The 20591-nt window shown below is 44.4% G+C and overlaps 1 protein-coding gene across 3 annotated transcripts; it reads left to right on the forward strand.

Annotated features, from left to right (window-relative positions):
- Nucleotides 1-2283: 2283 nt before the first annotated feature.
- LOC147611540 (receptor-like serine/threonine-protein kinase ALE2) lies at nucleotides 2284-18221 on the forward strand. 3 transcript variants are annotated; one of them, XM_086784648.1, is made up of 8 exons: nucleotides 2284-4209; nucleotides 5662-6405; nucleotides 6608-6697; nucleotides 6824-7195; nucleotides 7293-7562; nucleotides 15943-16332; nucleotides 16540-16783; nucleotides 16896-18221. In XM_086784648.1, the coding sequence occupies exons 1-8, from the start codon at nucleotides 4134-4136 to the stop codon at nucleotides 17632-17634; spliced, it is 2925 nt and encodes a 974-aa protein (XP_086640774.1). In that variant the 5' UTR covers nucleotides 2284-4133; the 3' UTR covers nucleotides 17635-18221. The 3 variants fall into 3 exon arrangements, with proteins under 3 accessions (XP_086640774.1, XP_086640775.1, XP_086640776.1); XM_086784649.1 differs by having other exon boundaries at nucleotides 2285-5046; XM_086784650.1 differs by having other exon boundaries at nucleotides 2285-4661.
- Nucleotides 18222-20591: the final 2370 nt, after the last annotated feature.

Raw genomic sequence — 20591 nt, forward strand, 5'->3', positions numbered from 1 at the left:
ATTAACGTAAGTTGTTATCTTTCACAATCAAGGTTCACAAGTCGATTACCGCAATCAAAAGAGTATGTGTGTTTGTGTGCACGTAGTTCAAACTTCAAAAGATCAACCAAGGTAGAATGTAGTTGCTATCTTTCACAATCAAGTTACTTACAAGTCTATTACCACCATCACAAGAGTACATGTGTTTGTGTGCACATGGGTCAAACTTTTAAAGATCAACCAAGGAATCATATTTAGAGGACTTTATTCATGGCTAAAGAGGTAAAAAGCTTTGCCTTTCGGTGTCAATTGAAGGTTTGCATGCTTAATTCAATGGTGAATGAATTCAAATGAGAGGGAATATGTGAGATGTTACTTTGTACTATTGAGATTGATGTTACTCTGTACTATTGAGATTGGGGTAGAAGGGGTGATGCAAACAATTGCATCACCTTTGAAACTAAGGATGTTTCAAGTGTTTAAAGTGGACCTAGGTGGTTGTGCATTGAGACAAGGAAAATTTAAAAACACAACAACCTCATGGAAAGGATGGTGAAAATGGAAGTGGATGCAAAACATGATAGCAAGGAGAATAGTAAGGAGAAACTTTTTGAGTAGTGGAAATCATAATAACACTATAAAGCTTTTGAATATGATGTAGGCTTCTCTTCTTAAAGAGAGAATTCCCCTCATTGAAGCAGCCATGTCGAAAAAAAGATTAAGTGGGTCTTCAAATGAGATCACACATGCACAATTGCCACTAAAATTGGAGATAACCTTTAATCTTGTCTTCATGTGCCTTTGTAAGGTTCAGATGGATAAGATCTAATTATTTGTTATTGCTTACCTAGCAACAGTAAGATGTTGGTCTAGAAGCTAGACCTATGATTAAGTGAAGATATTTGGCTTAAATTTGAGCACACACTATTTTGTTGATAGTTTGGCTTGGATGGGCCGTATGCAATTGTACGCAAACGATGTAAAATGATTCATGAGCGGACAAACGGCATCCCACCATGTCAGCTTTATTCATTATCTAGAGGATGTATCTAAAGCCACTATAACACTACATAACATGTCTTTAGTTGTGGTAACACAAAACCTTACAAGGGAAAGTTCCCATGTAATGAGTTTACTCCTCCTTTAAATGAGGTGAAATGAACCTAGGTTTTTGAATCTCAAAAACTCAGTTGTGCCACAACATGTTCTTGTACCTACACTAGCCACTGAGACACTACATAACATGTCTTAAGTTGTGGTAACACAAAACCTTACAAGGGAAAGTTCCCATGTAATGAGTTTACTCCTCCTTTAAATGAGGTGAAATGAACCTAGGGAGGTTTTTGAATCTCAAAAACTCAATTGTGCCACAACATGTTCTTGTACCTACACTAGCCAGTGAGGCTTTATAAATATAGCCAAGGGGGTTGAAATGAATACCTTTTTTTGCTTAACTTTGCCTATTTTGGCAAAGTCGGCTAGGCAGGCATCTTTATGAGCGTGTGGACACAAAACTGCTGGGGTTTTTGGGTTGGACATGGTTAAACACAACCACTTGGGAACTCCTTCCAAGCAGTATCGACCAAAATTAAGAAAAATCAATTGAGATATTTACTAGTGCTTATTTTAAGGAATGATTATTCATATATTTTAGCTATAAAACTGAAATATAGTAGAGATTTCAAGGGAAAAAAACTCGAAAGTTGTCCTTATTTTGATTGGTTGAAAAATATGTTTTTTGAAAGGAGTGCTTTCTTCTTTTGACTTCTATAATGTGTAAAGGGCCACATAAGAAGATCCACAAGCTGTTGTACTAAAATATATATATCATATTCTAGCTTTATTGTCTCTATTGAGCCTTTTGAAATTTTGAATTCGTACACAAAGTTGTCACTCCAAAGTGGGCCTAATATTATATTCTAAACATGGACAAAAGTACATTTGAATACATGTAGATTTTCCCTGCTAAGAGGGGGGCCTGCATTGTTGTTGGGATTACTAGGATTACAGTTAGTGTCCTTGACATTACTCACAAAATTGGCACATAGTTCTCTCTCTCTCTCTCTCTCTCTCTCTCGGGCATAATAAACCCTGCATTGGTGCAATATAAGGCCAGCTTGCTTTGAGGCCAAAAAAAAAGCAAAAAGCAATTGGAGAGGGAATGTGAGCAATAACATAAGTTTTAGCAGGGGAAAAGCAAGCTATACTCCCCTTTTCTCTCTCTCTTTTAAAGAAAAAGTGCTTGTTTTGGCAGCTAATGTAGGAGAGAGAGACCCATCCACACAGCTTCTGTGTGCATTTTGGTCCCAACAAGTTTCAATTAGCGAAAAAAACAAGGGATTTTATCATTGCCCCCCATTCCAAATCACTAGGTTTTTTGCCATCGCCAGTCGAGCCAGAAAGGGCTTTCGACCTGACACACAGCTTCTTTGCCACAGTCCAATTGCCATCGTCCATCAGTTCAATTTTGGGAGCTTCCCAACAACCTCTTCTATGAGCTTTTTGCCATCGCCCAACAAACTCTTCAGGACGATCAAACCTTTCTGACATCGCCCACCAACACAGTAAAATTATTCGAGCTCTTCTCCGTCGGCTTTTCATCCCCCTACAAGCTCTTCAGGTCAAATTCGAGGATTTAGCCCCATAAGCTCAGTGAACGGCTCTTCGCCATCGCCCAACAAGCCCTTAAGCTCATCAAAGGCCTTTTCGCCATCGCCCAACAAGCCGATAATCTCAGCGAGGGCAAATTTGCAGGAGCTTGACAAGCTCATTAAAGGCCTTTTCGCCATCGCCCAACAAGCCCCTAAGCTCAGCGAGGGCAAATTTGCAGGAGCTTGACAAGTTTTTCAGCAGTGAAAAGGCCTAGTAAAATTCTCCGACAAGCACGTCTTGCCATCGCTAAAAACAAGCCCTTTAAACTCAGAAATAGACCCTGTTACACCGCCCAAAACAAAGCTCAATCACATCGCCCCTACATCTCAACGAACTCTTGGTCTTCGGGAGAGCCTAACTAACTCTTTTTGAGCTACCCAAAGAGCTCGCCGAGCCCTCCTCGCACCCTTCCGCGTGGGCTTTGCAAGAGCCCAAGTTGCTACCAACACACAAAAACAGAGCCGCTTTTAACGCCCAATACCCTATATTTTTCACAGTTTTCACTCTCTCATCAATTTAAGTTGGTAGCTTACACGCTACGAACTGGGCCGTTTTCATCTTAATTTCAAATTGTTTTTTGCTTGTTTCCTTAGCAGAGTAGCTCGGAACTACCCATCACTACCTAGCGTCCGGTCACACCGGACTCTGCTTGCAGCGCCATAGCTCGCTTCTACCTACGTATATACGCCGGGCGGTTTGATTTAAAGAGCGAAAGGAGAGGAGCAAACAAAGCTGTCCTTCACGTTCTCATTGAATAGCTTCTCCTTCTCTTTCTCTCTCTAACCCTCACCTTCTCAGCCCCTCTGCACTCTGACAAAACCCAACCCCTCTCTTTCTCTTCCCCCCTTCTTTCCGTGATGAGATCCTCCCTTCCTACTCCGCCCAACTGAACAAATTCATTTCCCCCCATCTCTCACCTGTCACAGCGCAGACGTTTCCTCCTCCCCATCGCGCACCCAACCATCACCCGTGTCCTCTTCTCCTTCCTCCTCGACGTTCCTAATCTACATACAGCAGAGAAACCCCCCCTCAAATTGTCAGTAGTTGTAGGTTTGCAGGCTCTTGTGAAGGATGCACATTCAATGCTTGCTCAGGTGCTTACAGAAAGACAGAGAATATAAATCTTCGAGTCATAGATCGTTGTTTTCTCACCCATTTTGAAGGTTTTCAGGCTCAGTTTGTGGGAGCGGGAAGTTTTCACTCTTCTCATCGATCTGGAGCGTACAGAAGAGAACCCCAGTGCAACGGCGAGCCAAACACACACATAGAAGAGTTTTTCAAAGCTTAAAGAGACATAGGGGGCTGTGTGGGAAAGCTTTGGAAAATGGGCGCTGGCTGGATGTACACGGAATGGATCTCAGAGTGCGTTTTCTCTGTTGGGCTCTCGTGCTGTCTCTGTATATGCAATGGGCGATCGTCAGTTGCAGACAAGATAGGAATAAGTTTTCTAGATAATAGTGTGCGCTTCCTTTCGTGAAGCAGAAAAATGATGGGCGCATAGAATGACGCCTCCAATGATGGTTCGCGTGCTTCACCTTGTCCTTCTCTTCTTCGTGAGCTCACAAGCTTATGGCCGCGGTAGGTCCTCCAACCCTAGTCATCGCTAAGCAGTGCATTAATCTGTCCTCAACCTTTATACAGTCTTCCTGATTACTGGCGTTTTATATACTGTTTCAACCCTTTACATAAGTTTCTAAACGGTATTCACTGTGTTTGCTGATCTTGTGGTATGCCAATTTTTAAGGCTAAGGCTCCTGACATTCCCTTAAACTATCAACGAAGGGTTCTTTCGCCATCAGCTCACACGTACCAGTAACCCACCTGCCCTAATATCTACTGAAACAGATGCTTGCAGCTCCCTGGTTCATGTTAAGTGTGGAACTTCCTATAAGCATCTGGAACGTTGACAGCTTTGTTGCAGAGAAGCAATCACATAATACCTGAAAAATGGAGAGCATTTTTGTTGCTGAGTAGGTTTGTTTACAAGTGCACTCGTTGAGTAGGTCTACAAGAGAACTGTATATTATGAGGTAATGACATGAGCAAGCTTTCCATTGATTTATGTGCCTGATATCTTGCAGGCCATGGTCATGCTCGCACCTGTTGCCTATGCATCATAGTTTACTGGTGTGAAGATGTGTCAGGACATGCACACGTGCACATGCTCACCAACACAACCGCATGTAGATGTGCACGTGCTCACATGTGCTTTTTACATGCAACAGCCCTACTCTGTGCAACTTTTCTCCTGAGAATTTTAAAATGCAGGTCAATGAGCATCCAGTTTATGTTATATGCCATGACATGCAGTTCATATATTAAGAGGTTCAGGGTGTGCGAGAATAGTTGGGAAAAACTTGTGCCCTGTGTTGTGAGTGCATTGCGCTTGGAACTAGCAAGCACTGGGAGCATAGGGTGAGATTTTCTTATGATGTCTAATTGCATGTTGTGCAGAAGTGTGGGCTCTCTGCATGAACTTGGGCCGTGCATCCAGAGCAGCTCCCCCTCAAATATATAGGCTGTAGTACGTAGGGGGTTCAACTCCACATGCAGTTGAGATACCATTAAATTAAGGTTTGATAATGAAATAGGTAGTATATCCAGCATGTTTGTACTGAAACAAGTGGTCAATTCATGTCCTTCAAGTGAACTTCTGGGCTACCCTTAGAGTTGAAGTCAGTGCACACTAAAGCTCATGTGCGGTAAAGAGTCATTCATGCCTGAGAAACACCTAACTCACTACAGGAAGTGGAAACACAGTCTTTCGATTAATAGCAAGTGGGGGGAGCTCTACTAACCAATATCAAGACCATGATCCCCTTGCAACCTGTTGTGATAAACTATTGATGCATGTTTTGTATCCTTCACATATGCCATAGGCATTTTGTAGTTAGCATTTGTGCCTTCTGACTAATGTCTACATCTCACCACTATATCATGTCTACTTCTTGATAATTTGAGAATGAGTGACTTTCTAAATTGGCCTTTTGAGCCCGGTAGTAACTTAGAGTTTCCACTTTTGCTATGCAGATGGAGGGCAGGACATTGGCGAGCCTAAGAATTTAGAGTATCATGTCAGAGGTAGTGATACAGATGGACCTCAAGTTGATGGGGGAACTCACCTGCAGAAACAAGCATCTTATTTTATCATGCCCAAAGAATACGGGGTTTCAATTTCCATATCAGACTTTACAGGCAGGTCACTTGCTGTTTTGCCTGTTTTAGCAGCTTCTCGAAGTGCAGAGGGCGTTTCTCTACCTCCAAGACAATATAGTAGTCATCATTCTCAAGAAAAATCCCGTAATACGACCTCCCATGGTCATCCCATAGCTCTGAGTTTGTCTCCAGAGCCTGGAAAGCACCATCATTCTTCAAGATTTCCTCCACCAGTGTCTCCATCTGTTTCACATATTGCAAAGTCACCCCCTCCCCCAAGACCGCCTAACAGTGCATCACACATTGCCCCCATTGCTAACCCTCCTGGGCCCATCCCAAATTTACCACCACCACCACATAGAAGGCATCATCACAAGCACCACCATCATCCCCCTCCTCCCCCTGTCTCTCCACCTCCAGCATCAGGACCTAAAGCATCAAGCTTCCCACCACCGCTGCCACCTCGGTTGCCACGGAGACTTCCGCCACCGCCGTTGCCGCCTCCTCAGAGATTGCCGCCACTGCCATGGAGACCACCACCGCCACCATTGCCAAGACGATTGCCGCCACCGCCGCCTGCACATAGGCATTCCGACATCCCAATCACCCCAACTCCAGGTAAGTGTAACTGCCTTCTTTTCTGTTTCTTTCTCTTGTTTAATAACACTTTGGTGGTTCTCTTAGCTCATTTGATCTGATTTGTACAAACTTTTGAAAGTGACCCTCTGCATTGACTTTCCTCCATTGGTATAGGGTGCAATGTCTGTCATTTTATTAGCGTTAACTCTTATGAATGGGTGCATTATGTCTGTTAGTGCAGCCCAAGGGGTTGCTCCTCCCCCTTCTAGGAGCGCTTCACCACCAGTCAACATTGCACATATGCCATCATCTCCACCTCCACCAAATGAAGGTACAAGTATAAGTTCAAGTGTTTTTAATTTTGATATAGCGTACATTTCAGCATTTTTGGTCAAAAGGATGATACGGTTGTGAGAGTGGTGGCCCTGACAGTGCATTTTGATATGGCCGCTTGCAGATTGCGGTGCTTTAGTGTGTTTACCTCCTTTGACAAAAACTCCTTTCATGTCGCCATGTGGATGTGTTCCTCCAATTCAAGTTGAGATTGAGCTGAGTGTGCCACTCTATTCTCTTTTCCCCTTGATATCCGTGCTTGCGGCAAACCTTGCTGAGGGTACAGTGCTCTCACCTAGCCAGGTTGAGGTCATTGGAGCAAATGCAGACAGTCAAAATCCTGATATCTCCATTGTAGATGTGAATCTGGTGCCTTTAGATCAAGAGTTTGACAACCTGACTGCACTCCTTATATTTCAAAAGTTTTGGAACCATGAAGTGCTTCTGAATACAACACTTTTTGGCAACTACAGTGTTGTATATGTCCGCTATCCAGGTACAGCTACCTTATACAAATCAATATTTTTGGACTCTATTCATGTTGCTAGTCATATACATTTGAGAGGCTGATGGTCTAAATGATGGGATTGAAGGTCTTCCTCCTTCACCCCCAAGTGAAACTGGCACTGGAGGGCCACTCGGAACAAATGGAAACCCAAACCAGAATCCCTTTGGAGTAAATGTGAATAAGAAAAGTCACAAGCTGGGTATTGGGACTATAGCTGTGATTGCATTATCCTCGGCCATTGTTTTGGTGATTTGTCTTGGAGGTTTTTGGCTCTTGTTCGTGAAGTTTGGCCGTCGTAAGGAAACTCCTCCTCCTGCAAAACCTGTGCTAGTATCTGCGAGGACCAAAAGATCAGGTACGGGTATCAAGGGTGTGTGTGTGTGTGAGAGAGAGAGAGAGAGAGAGAGAGAGAGAGAGTATTACGTCTATGGAAGGCTAAAATTACTTGTGAGACCAAATACATAGATGAAGACAATAAAGGTCTTATGCCAAATCTCTAATCCCAGATAAAAGAAACATCAAACAAAACTAAAAAAAGAAGTCCTCATGTTCATCTACTACGTCACTAGGAGATGCAAACAATTCCTTATTGGAGGCTGTCAGATGATTAATAGCGGACAAGCAACTGGTTTTGGATTGCGAAAATTTTGAATGAGAGATTTTCCATCGAGGAAAACAAACCATTTAATCTTCTTAACGTAGTGACTTCGGCCTCTTTTTTCTTCAGTTGCAGTTGCACTGGGGTGAGCTCATTGTCAATCCAGACCTTCAATCCATATTTTGGTACCCTTCAATTTTTTCTTCAGTTGCATTGGGGTGAGCTCATTGTCAATCCATACCTTCAATCCATACTTTGGTACCCTTCAATTTCCTTGATTGCTCCATTGACTTCCTTTGTTTGTTTTCCTCGATTTAGTTTGCCACACCACTTGTATGGTACCAATAATCTCTTGCAGGTCTCCCCTTACCTTACCTTTCACCTCTTCTTTTAGTTTTTCCGTCACCTCTCCCTACCTTGGCAATAATTTCTTCTTTCTGTGGGGTCCCAATTTCTAGGCTTGGATTGTTTTCTAAGATCATGAGTCGATCTTCTACTTCATGAAGCCGAACCTTGAGAGTGGCATTCTCTTCTTGCAATTTGTTGATTTGTTCAAGCAAGTAAATAGACCACTCACTGTGTTTGAGTGTCTCCAGGTTTAGCACCTGCAAGGGAAAACTTTGGCATGCTTAATTTGTGTAAACCCACTCTTAAAATTGCATGCGAATTGCAGGCCCTCTCACACTCTGCAGGATAGAGTCTATCCCTAACCGCCGCTCTCGAGTAGAGTACAAGCATGGTCCCCTGGCACTTGTCAGAGATGGGAGATCATCAGCACCATAGCGGCATTTCATATTTGGCGGGCACGATGCAAGGAGACCATTGAGGGCACTCACCCCCGTAGCGGAGTCCATTCGTGACATGGGCAGATATCATTCATACCCTCCGCGGCCAGTGGGGGAAGTTACAGGGAGGTCGGACCATATGCGAAAACATCAAGAGGCCTTTCTACACATTTCGCAGTAGGGTCCCTTCCTCTCGGATAGTGGAGGAGACCCCACTTGGCACTATAGGCCACCGGTTTTATCTCCCCCCTCCCCTTGTATGCAGTAGTTTCCCTTTGAGAGTGGCTAGCCATGGAGGGGCCTATCCTCCCCTGGGTTTCATCCTCTTTTAGAGGTTTTGTGTTTGTATTTCACCCTATTGGCTGGTTTTTCATATAACTAATAGAAGGATCTTTTTTTCTGGTAAATTTTTTTTTTTGGCATGCGAACCCACTCTTATAGAGGGTAAGGTGTAAACGATCTAGAGAGTGCTCTAGAACGGACCAAATTAGAGAACAACAAAGATGCACTTTGAGAAAGATAGAGAGGACAAGAAAATCAGCATTAAGTATAAGATTGAATCTCTCAATCAGTAGAAGCTGAAAATGCTCATAAAAACTATCTACTCAAAATTGTACTTCAATGAACTCTAGAATTGTTATATTACATGTGATGGCACAAGGCCTTAATATACATATCAGGGGAGGACCTTCTATAGGTAGACTTGCTACAAGTGTATGGAGTGCATCTGATTTGGTGGGATATAGAGGATTAAGTAGTGTGCATGGTGGCCAAAGGTGGGCTCAAAAATTCACTTGCATGTAAAGAAGCTCCAGGTGCATGTTCACCTGCCAGGTGAGAGTAGGTGAAAAGACTCCACTTCAGATGGTTGATTCAGTAAAGCCCCTTTCCACCTCAGTTCAGCTCACACAAAGTGGTTGCCTGTCATGCTAAACTGCTCCACGCCTCAGTTCCAGCCACCAAAGACTCTTGTCATGACTTAATGCATGCATGAACATGCAAACACATGCATGACTACTACAGCCCATGCGTGCATCAAAAATGACCCACATGTGTCGATCCTTCACATGCAATACAAGATCTCTTGTCTTGACTTGCATGCATGCATGCAACAACACCCAAACTTGCATCTCTGCATGTCTACACTAGTGTTGAGGTCTTGACATTGCTTTCCAACACCTCTTCTTAGTGACATGGACTGACGCCCATATATTGAAGAAGATGTTTCACCTGTTCGTGAGGTAGGGCCTCTGCGAAGAGAATTGCAGGATTCTCTTTTGTATGACAATGTCACGTGCATGCTCGTGCCATGGCATAAGCTGTTAGCGTATATCATCTCTTGTTGGTAGCTATTCTGGTGCCTATGGGGGGCCTTTCCATGCTTATGCACCTCCCATATTTTCCCCCATTTTCCCCATATTTTTTCCCTATTTTATGGGCTTTTGTTGTGGGTTGCCCACCCTGTTTTATGGCATTTATGCCTATTTTTCAGGTCATGTAGCAACTAGGAGGCAGTCGGCCAGCTCATATGGGGTGTATATATACGTTGCCCTCTCCCTCACTTCTCATCATTGTTTTTTGATCATTTGGTGATGAGCACCTTTAGCCCTCTGCCTATGGAGTCCACTCCTTGCCTACGGGCTGGTTGTATCCATCTTTTCTTGAGGATTAGTGCATCAACGTTTTGCTGTTTTCTTCCATCTCTAGGGTTTTTGTCATTTGCCTACATCTTTCCGTTGCCTCTGACATGGTATCAAAGCCCAGAGGCATCTAGACTTGGAATCGCTGATTGCTGCTGATTTTTGCTGCACTTCCACATTAACTTGGTGGCTGTCCATAGTGCTGCACACCTGCGTTTTCTTCTCCGTAGGGGCAGATGTGCATTTTTGTGTTTTTTTTTTCTCCACTCTCTTTCTATCCCACCTACCCTTCCTACAAGTGTAGAGAGCAGATCTTGGGCTGTTTTGGTGGTTGCATTTTTTAGAGGAGGTACATGATGGCACTCATCCAACCTCGGGCGGTTCAGATACCCGCTCTTGCGACTTTTCCTTCAGATGCCAAGTTCGATGGCACAGACTACGACATCTGGAAAGTCATGGTGGAAGCAATCTTGGAGACTTACGATCTTTTGGAGTTCATCACTCGACCGGTCCTCATCCTCACACTTCAGAGGATGAGGATACAAGGGATGCCTTTATGCACGAAGCTCCTTTATTGGATCGGCTTAATGCCCATGCTCGGTTGTTCATCCTTTTGAACTCTCAACCCTCAGTCTCATCGCTCACATCAAACAGGATACCCATGCACATGTTGCTTGGAAGAGACTCTTTGATATCTACGACCGGAAGACACCCATGAAGGGAGTTTCCCTGGAGCTTCAAATGTTGAAGCTCTCACCCATTGATTCTACTTTTATGCGGGATCATATCAACAAAATGGAGTCATTGCGATCTGAGATTTCTAGGTGCGGGAAGGAGATTTCCATTGAGGATATAGCCATCCGTCTATGCCCCCAAAATATGAGAGCTTCTATTCTTCACTTCTTACCTCAAGACGGACAAAAACCATTACTTGGGATAAGCTAGTGCCTATGGTCCTTGATTAGGAGAGCAGATTCAAGGATTCTTCTTCAAAGAAAGGTAACCAGGCTTTATTGGACAGAGAGGGGGGCAGCCTAACAAAGGCAAAGGTGGGGCACCTCCCTCTAAGGACTCTAAGGACTCCAAGGATGCAGAGATGAAGGGGTCTTCAACCCCTCCTCCTTCAGGCAACCTGAAGGTTTGTGACTACTGCGCCAACAAGGCCACTTATGGCCGACAATGTTGGAGTCGCATGTGGGACTTGGAAGGGAAGTGTGGTGGAGCGAAAGAACTGAACAGTGATTGAGATGACTCGGACAATGTTGGAACATCGAAGTCCTCAAAAGCTTTGGGTGGAGGTAGTTGTTGCTGCTGTTTATATTCTCAATCGGTCCCCTACTTCTGCTATTCCAAGGCAAACCTCACCTAGGCCGAAAACCCTCGGTTTTACACTTTCGGGTTTTTGGCTTAGATGCATTTGTTCATGTACGTGATGGTGATAGTGGGAAGCTGGATGCTAAGTCCAAGCATCATATTTTGGTTAGTTACATCTCAGAATCCAACGGTTATCGACTTTACAAAGTTGGATCGCCGAAGATCGCCAATTGAAGAGTTGGATATATGGAGAGGGGGCCACTGTATTGTATTGTTAGCAGGCATCTCTTGTCTGTACACTACACTAGGGCCTCTGTTGTGGGTGTGCCCGCCCAGTTTTGGTGTTTCTCATTTTTCCTCACTCTTCATGTTTTTTTCCCGTTTTTCTAAGGTGTGGAGAGTTGTCGGCTGATTCTGTTGCTGGCCGACTTGTTGTTCTGCTACCAGACCCCTTCTGGTGACCAGGCCGACTGCTGGCACCTGGCTGACCAGGGTTTTTCTGGTCGTGTGCACACCTGGTGCTGGTCGTGAGTAGTGGCTGCTGTCGGCTTGTTTTAGATTGGCCGACCAGTAGCCTGGGGTCATATAAAATGGCCCCTTGCCCCCCATACTTTTTATGTTGGGTATTGTTGTACCGGATCTTGTATATAGTGAAGAATTCACACAACCTCACTCTCTCATCTGCGTTTTCTCTTCCATACACACTTCAGCGTTTTTCCTGTTGGAGGTTCTCTTGCGTTTGCTCATCTTCATGTTGGTATCTTGCTACGCTGTGCTCTCAGCAATTTGTCTCATATCTGTTGCGTATTCTGACATGGTATTAGAGCCCCAGGTGGCTTGAAGGTTGGAGACAATTGGACAGCTTGTGGGACTGTTTTTTTGAAGACCTTGGAGCTTACGGGAGATTTGAAGAGCTTGTGGGACTGCTGGTTTTTTGGTGCTGAATCGAGATCTCTTGGGTTGTTCGGGACTTGGAGATTGGGTAGAAGGTGGCCATCACCGTTGGATAGCCACCTTGCATATTAGTTGTAGCCTCTTCTTCATCTTTTTTCCCACCCATCCTCCCTTCACAAGACCAAAGTAACCACCCTGATGGCAGACTTGCATGAGATGGCTGAGAAGCACGTGAAGATCCCTACTCTCCCCACGTTCGACAGTTGGACAAGACCAACTACGGCATATGGAAGGTAATGATGGAGTCTGTATTGGAGTCTTATGACTTCGTTGATTTCATTATTGTTGGTGTTCCACGGTCGGAGTTGGAGGATGGGGAGTTGTTACCCTCTACTCAAAAAGAACAGGAGGCTCAGGCACAGTTGTGGGATCGTGTCAATGCCAGTGTGTGTTCTTTCATCTTCCTAAATTGCACACCACAGGTGATCAACCATATAAAGCATATGACCCTGGCCAGAGGGATTTGGCAGCATTTGGCTTCTCTGTACAACAGGGTATCACCCATGAAGAGGATCTCCTTGGAAGTTCCGATGCAAGTGATGGATCCTGCAAAGTTGTCGACGATGCGGGAGCACATCAACAAGTTGCAGGCTCTTCAGTAGGAGGTTCTTCAGGCTGGGAAGGAGATATCTTCAGAGGACATGGCCATCACTTCCTGTCTCATCTGACCTCACAGTACTCAGCCTTTTACTCCTCTTTGATTACTAGTGGTAGGCTCAACACCATCACATGGGAGGAGCTTGTGCCTATGCGCTTGGACTAGGAAGAGCGTTTTTTGAACCCTCCATAGGGCGAAGGTTCTGAGGCCTTGACTGGCCAACGATTGCAATGCCGCAGTAAGGGCAAAGGGAAGTCTTCACAAGAGAAGTCTTCCGAGGAGAAGCCCGATGTGGATCGTGACGCCTTTAAGGCAAAGAGGACGTGTAACAATTGTTGCGAGAAAGGCCATTATTGGAGAAAATGTCCTAAGTGGCTCACCGAGAAGAGTGACGATTCCTCAACAGTAATCATGAAGACTCCAGCTTTTGTGCACTTGGAGATTATGGACACCGGCGTTTCACATCTTCTTCGAGTAGGGAGGCAGTTGGACACTAGGGACACTCCGGATTGAATTCTTGATAGTGGTACTTCTAGGCGTATGACTCCTTCCCGAGAGTTATTATAGGATCTTCGGAGGCACGCAGGTCACATCCTGATTGGTGACGAGTCCACTATACCTATTCTGAGGGCAGGTTAGAGATCGTTCCCGATGGCAGAGGGGGGAAGCATTCCTCTGAGGTTCCATCTCTTGGTTTTCATCTGTTGTCAGGGCATGAGGTTTGCAAGACTGGTGTATGGGTGGAGTTTGAGGAGCATTTTGTTGCTCTCCGGGACAAAGCGACAGGCCAGGTTGTATGGGAAGGCGGAGTGGAGAATGGGATTTACAAACTCTCAACACTCTCTCTTACAGGTTCTCAGTTTGGTGATGTGTGGCAGTTTCTTCATGACGTGAACTATGCTCTAATGTCTCGTATTAATCGGGACGAAGAGCCTCCTACAATTGAGGAAGCTCTTTCCTAGGGGACTTGTAGGAAAGCCACGCAAGTGGCAAATGGTGACTTGCAGGTGGAGGTGGATGGTGCGCAGCCTCTAGGCTTTGAGGTTCGGGGTTCAAAGGGGCTGGTTGACAAGTTCCAGAAGGCCTTGTGTGTTCTTCAGCAAGTTCCCAGGACTTGGCGTATGAAAGTTATAGTTGATGATCCTTGTGAGCAGGTTGATGCCTGGTTCATTGATTTGGTTGTTGCACACCAGATTGGACTTTGAGCTTCCTGGTGGGGCTGTTGAGCTCATTTTTGCAGATGCCTTTGAAGACTCATTGGGACGCAGGATTGCGGATCTTGCGGTTTTTGCAGTGTACAAAGGATCTTGGACTCTGCTGTGATCCTAGAGGGGGAACGATGGATGGAGTCAGACTCCACAGCTGGAGTGAATCAAATTGGGGAGGAGATCGAGACACGAGGAGATTCACATCAAGCTATTGTTTTACCCTTGGCTCAAGAGCTGTTTCATGAAGCAGCAACAAGAGGCAGGCGACTATTGCCTTGTCGTCTACAAAGGTAGAGTACCGGGCTGCTTGTGGTGTTGCTTGTGAAGTGGTGCGGTTGCAGAGGTTACTTGGCGAGATTGGGTTTCCACAAGAGGAACCCACGGTCATCCAGAGTCACTTTGTTCGTGAGAAGTTTTTTGCTGATGACACCTTGCTAGAGTTTTGTTCGACAGAGGACAATGCGGCAGATCTCTTCACGAAGTCTCTACCTCAGGCTATTTGGCGGCACTCTAGCTCCCTGGGGTTGGTTCCATATCCAGGAGCTAAGAGGGGGTGTTAGCAGTCATCTCCTGTCTGTACACTACACCAGGGCCTCTGTTGTGGGTGTGCCTGCCCAGTTTTGGTGTTTCCCCATTTTTCTTCACTCTCCATGTTTTTTTTCCATTTTTTCCTCCAAATGCTTGGGAGGAGAGTAAAAAATGTGGGTACCCACTAAAAATCCTCAGGGGAAGGTCCCCTACAAAGGGGAAGAGGAAAGGAGCAAGGGGGCAGCCTTGGTACATTGATCTGGTTTTGTGCTGAAGAGTAGAGGGCCAAAACCCTTGAATCCAAGAGGCCAAGAAGCCCATCTGTATCATGGTGCCCTCTAAGAAAGCATTGTAGGCCTTCTTGAAGTCAAGAAGGAAAACTGAATGTAGGCCTTCTCTTGCTGCATTTTCGTCGAGATAGTAGCCTTGCAAAGGGTGATAATGTTATTCAGGATACTCCTATTGGTGCCATGGATGAGGTCAAGGAGGTGAGCCTGGAGTTGAAGTTTGATTGTCTTTGCGAGGATTTTGTAAGCAATAGCAACAACGGTTATGAGGTGCCTCTGTCTAATATCGAGTTTGTCAACCCCCTCCTTGGAAATCAAGTGGATGAGGTCTCTACAAGTCTCTCCGGAAGAATACATGTCTGCATGACCTTATGGAAGGGCTTCCCCGAGTGTTATGTGATGTCACCTTGGGGCTTGCTTATCAAACTGGAGTCAAATGTCTGCCTCTAATATCGCTTGGGATGCACTCAGACTAAAAGTGGCTGAATAATGCAAAGAAAATTCCAGCTACATTGCAAGTAATTGGCAAAATTAACTGTGAAAGGGAACAGTTTGATGTATCTACAACAGGTGTTACCACAACCATTCTCTTACTGCAATCTACTGATAGATGAGATTTTGGGCTCGAGTATTGGAAGAGGAGGGATAGTTATGTTATGATTTGGTGTCCTGATAGTAGAAGTAAGGGCTGGCCATTTTGTAGGTGTGTGTCCCCCAGTTACAAACATGCTGTGTGTGTGTGTGTGTGTGAGAGAGAGAGAGAGAGAGAGAGAGAGAGAGAGAGAGAGAGAGAGGGTCTCTGAATCAAGGCTTTGAATCCCAGGTGGACACTCCGTTTTATGTAGTGATCTTCGAAGCTCAACCTCTATGTCATTTACATCAAGTATGGCAACATATGCAAGCACTGCCAGAACATTTACCTTTGCAGAGCTGGACAAGGCTACTGACAAGTTCAGGTCAGAAAATGTTATTGGAGAGGGTGGCTTTGGCAGAGTATACTTGGGGGTTTTGGATGATGGGACAAAGGTAGCAGTCAAAGTGCTGACAAGGGATGATCAACATGGAGGCAAAGAGTTTATTGCTGAAGTAGAGATGCTTAGTCGTCTCCATCACCGCAACTTGGTGAAGCTGATTGGTATCTGTACAGAAGAGCACAACCGTTGCCTTGTATATGAGCTTATCCCGAACGGGAGTGTGGAGTCTCATCTTCATGGTATACTTCTACATGGTTTAGGGATATACAATGAAAGATTTGGTGCATGGATAAACATGGTCAACATCTTATTTCCTTGTTATCCTTTCAAGTTAATGGATTGGAGTATGCTAGCTTCCAATGAGTCTCCTAATATAAGGCGTTTGTGAAATTAGGGCTACATGGACAGACCTGCAATGAGAAGCTAACCAAGGTTTGCATTACCAGGTGTAGATAAAGAGGCATCTCCATTGGACTGGGAGGCACGAATGAAAATAGCTCTAGGTGCTGCCCGAGGATTGGCTTATCTTCATGAGGATTCTAACCCCCGTGTCATCCACCGGGATTTCAAGGCAAGCAACATCCTTTTAGAGAATGACTTCAATCCAAAGGTTTCAGATTTTGGGCTGGCAAAAGCTGCTCCGGATGAAGGAAGGGACCACCTTTCTACAAGAGTAATGGGGACTTTTGGGTAAAACTTCACAAGCACTCTGATCCTCGCATTTCTCTAGTTGTAGAAATTGAAATGATTGTTGATCTTGATAGCTAACCTATGTTGCACTTATGCATGCCATCTGGTGCAGGTATGTTGCTCCTGAATATGCAATGACTGGCCATTTGCTTGTGAAAAGTGATGTGTACAGTTATGGGGTTGTGCTATTGGAGCTGCTTTCAGGGAGGAAACCTGTTGACATGTCGCAGCCCCCAGGGCAGGAGAATCTTGTGACTTGGGCTCGGCCTCTACTTACGAGCAAGGAAGGGCTGGAGCTGCTTGTTGATCCTGATCTAGGGAACAACTTTCCTCTTGACAATCTGGCTAGAGTAGCTGCCATTGCCTCCATGTGTGTCCAGCCTGAAGTTTCCCACCGCCCTTTCATGGGTGAGGTGGTGCAGGCTTTGAAGCTGGTATATAATGACTCTCATAGGCAAAATGGGACTGGTTCTAGCAATGGCAGCCAAGGAGGTGACTCCTTGGATGAAAATGAAACAAGGGCAGGTGTGAGACAGAAGTGGCTTGACCCAAAGGAACAATATGTGCCTGATAGCACTTCATTCATCTCTATAGACTATGACTCCGGTCCTAGCCAAGCAGGGGAGTCTGCTGCTGGAAGGCCTGTTTCTGCATCTGCATTTTTGCCTGATTACATGACGTTCATACAGCAGCATTCCAGCTCGTTCAGGAGACACAGCCTGTCCGATCCTTTAAGATCGAGCAGAAACAGGCTAGCGGGATACAAACAAGGGAGCATTAGTGAGCATGCTGCTTTGTCTAGACAGTTTGGCACAAGGTTGGATAGGGACTTCGTCGAGATTTTGCCATAATACAACAATGCCATGAAGTGCAAAGAAAACGTGCCATGGTGTCCCAAAAACATGTCATGATGTTATGGATGAAAAGATTGCCATGATGTCATGGATGCATCCATTTGAAACCTGCCATAATATTGGAAATGCACCCATCCGAAACATGATGAGGATGCAGACATCCAAAACTTGCCATGATGTGGAGGATGCTTACATCCAAACATGTTAAGCAGGTGATGAAGCAAGATGACCCTCATTAAGACGGCCATAAATGGATGGGGTCATTCACCATGCTGCAAAAGGCTCCTGATTGTGCAGGTTTTGTCCCATAACAGCAATTTGGATGACTGTGAATTGATTGAGGACACGTGCTTGTTTTGTAACTGTTCAGTTTCACCATCAGCAGGCAATTTTGTTTTTGTTTTTTCTCAGGTTATCAGCATCCCTGGTGACAGGTATTGAGAAGGGATTTGTAAGAATAGCAGTCCTTGGACTTGACTGATTTTTTCACTCCCTCATCAGTCTAAAATCCAATTGTATATTGATGATTTGTAAAACAGTCATACCTTGTGAACTGATGATTCAATTCCAGAAAAATTTTCAAACTTGTGCTGTCTCCTTGTGTATGACAAGGATCGCTTTTGCTCAAGTGCTCATTACCCATCCTATCTCTGTCAAGATCAGGGCACAGAACGTGATATCAACCTTATGTTTAGACTGCATTCTAAAGGAAAGTATCCTGCATCTCTCAAATCAGTAGTCTGCATCACTTCTCTTCGAAATTCTGAGCATTCTGGCTATAGCTCAACGGTAGCGCCCATGCCTCCCTAAGGGGAAGTAATGGGGGGTAAGGAACCAGCTTACCATCAACCTCAACATTAAAATCTCCATCACTTATGCCAACAGGATTTGACCTTAAACTAGGAGGACTATAATGCTCACCATCTTGATAGTTTTCATAAAGCATGGATAGGTCTACTCAAAGTATATCCCACTTTTACCTTCTATTTAATGATCTTTGAGTAAGATCCCACTTATTTTAATGAGCTCGATATATTCCATGTCTTCATACATTTGCAAAAACTGCATGCACTCTTGTAGAAATCCATTCCATTCTTTGATCTTGGAATGATGCACAATGCAGTTGGATTTTATTTGTTGTGAGGGGTTTAAATCTGTGGCAGTGCACAAAGGGGGTTGTAAGGTAACAAAACTAAGGTCCAAAATATGTAAATAATGGGACACGGGCAAGACTATTATAAATAGGGCTTTGGGTTCATTGTAGGGATCTTTTGATCATTTTTACCTTGGACATTTACTTGTACTCTTGGCTTTATTCATAGATATGGCATTCATGGTGAGAGGTTAAATCACTTAGGCTTATGCACATACTTTCTTTGCTACATGTGCATGTGGATTTTTTTTTTTAAAATCATAATCACATGGGTTTCTCATATGTGTTTGATGCTCATCAAATGGATAATAGATGAGGACTTTATGTGTTGATTTCTTTGATATTTGGTCTAGATTCATTTCAATTGGTATTAGAGCTTTGATTTTAATCTACTTTTTTGTAGATTTTTTAGATTTTTTCTTGTTTTTCTTGATCAAGGAGATAGAAAATGAAAAATTGGATGGTTGAATCTTTTAATCTTGATTGTTTTTAATCTTTTTGGAACTATGGGTTGAATTGGGATCAATTTTTGGGATAGTTGTTTCAAAATTTGAAAAAGATTGGATCAAAATTAGAGTAGTGTAACTTGTCCATGTCATTAATAAAGAAATGTCCATGTAATAGATGAACATTTTCACTTAGAATCTTCAAATTTCATATCCAAATTTGGAATCTGCGCGTGATTTTATCATAATATAGTATTTTATAGTATCCAAAATAGACAAGTTTATACGCGAATTTAGTTATTTTTAGTTAAAAAACGATGGCCTTTAAACCTTAATAAATGCATGACCGGGCGTTCGATTAACGGACGGTCTACATCCCAACGACCAGGAGAACATTCCAAACATTTTCAATAATTTTTTTTTCACTCCCCATTGAGGTCGGCGTCCCAAATTTGGAGACTCTTTCCCAAAAAGGATCGTACACTCACCAGGGCGCCTTACAATGGCCGTGTAAGGACCAAAGGCCGACCGTCCAGTGTATGGTCCACACGTACCGCCACGTGGATACCCATACTGCCTCTGACCAAAAGAGTACATGCGCACCACACCTTTGCCTGTCCAACACCACCGTACCTTTCCCCAAGCCCATGCAGACCACTGATTGGCACACTTTGACGGTACATCGTCCTTTCAACCGTACTTTGCTTAGTACCCGCACCATGTAGCTATATAAACCCCCAGGGTACTGCACCCATTTTTTGCGTATAGCCTGCACAAGGTCGTACCGCTAGTTCGTACCACCCTTTTGCGTCTGCATGTTGCACTTGCAGCAGTACCTACTACAACCGTCCTTTGCAGTCTTCCTCTCTGCAGCACCCCCTAATCTGTCAACTCTCAGATAAGCCCACAGCCCACCCTTGTTAGGAGAGGGTGTCCTTAATTCTTCTTCCCCCCTTCTCCCCCCAGGTGTGAAGAGACTTACAGCAGTCCTCACCCTTCAGCAAAACGTTTTTGCCCTTCCCTTTAGGACATCCCACAACCCCCCCATTTGCGTGGACTTTAGCAAGAGGTTTTTTACTTTAGAGAAGGTTCGCACGCTATAGTTTTTGGCTCATAGAGTGAGCAAACGATCTCGGAATCGAGATCCGATTGAAGCATTGCGATCGCAGCATCGAGCTCTACAAGGCGGTGTTCAAGATGGCCCCATCCTAGAAACACCAAAATATCACCTCGAGAGAAGCACACAACAATGAGATTGGAGAAGATGCTCTAATGCGGCTCCAACCCTCCCGTTGCAAGCTCCACAAGGGAGCGGTGGCCAAGTTAGCTTGATTGTCTTTTAAATAGAGTTTTAA

This window comes from Cibotium barometz, chromosome 47, assembly GCF_041138505.1.
Source record: "Cibotium barometz isolate CiBa-2024 chromosome 47, ASM4113850v1, whole genome shotgun sequence".
Taxonomy (NCBI): Eukaryota; Viridiplantae; Streptophyta; class Polypodiopsida; order Cyatheales; family Cibotiaceae; genus Cibotium; species Cibotium barometz.

Bases quoted from the DNA above. Each gene is read 5' to 3' on its own strand.
- LOC147611540 (XM_086784648.1), top strand. From the start codon at position 4,134: ATGACGCCTCCAATGATGGTTCGCGTGCTTCACCTTGTCCTTCTCTTC. The intron at 4,210-5,661 runs GTAGGTCCTCCA...TTTGCTATGCAG, and splicing joins CTCACAAGCTTATGGCCGCG to ATGGAGGGCAGGACATTGGC. The intron at 7,563-15,942 runs GTACGGGTATCA...TTTGAATCCCAG, and splicing joins TGCGAGGACCAAAAGATCAG to GTGGACACTCCGTTTTATGT.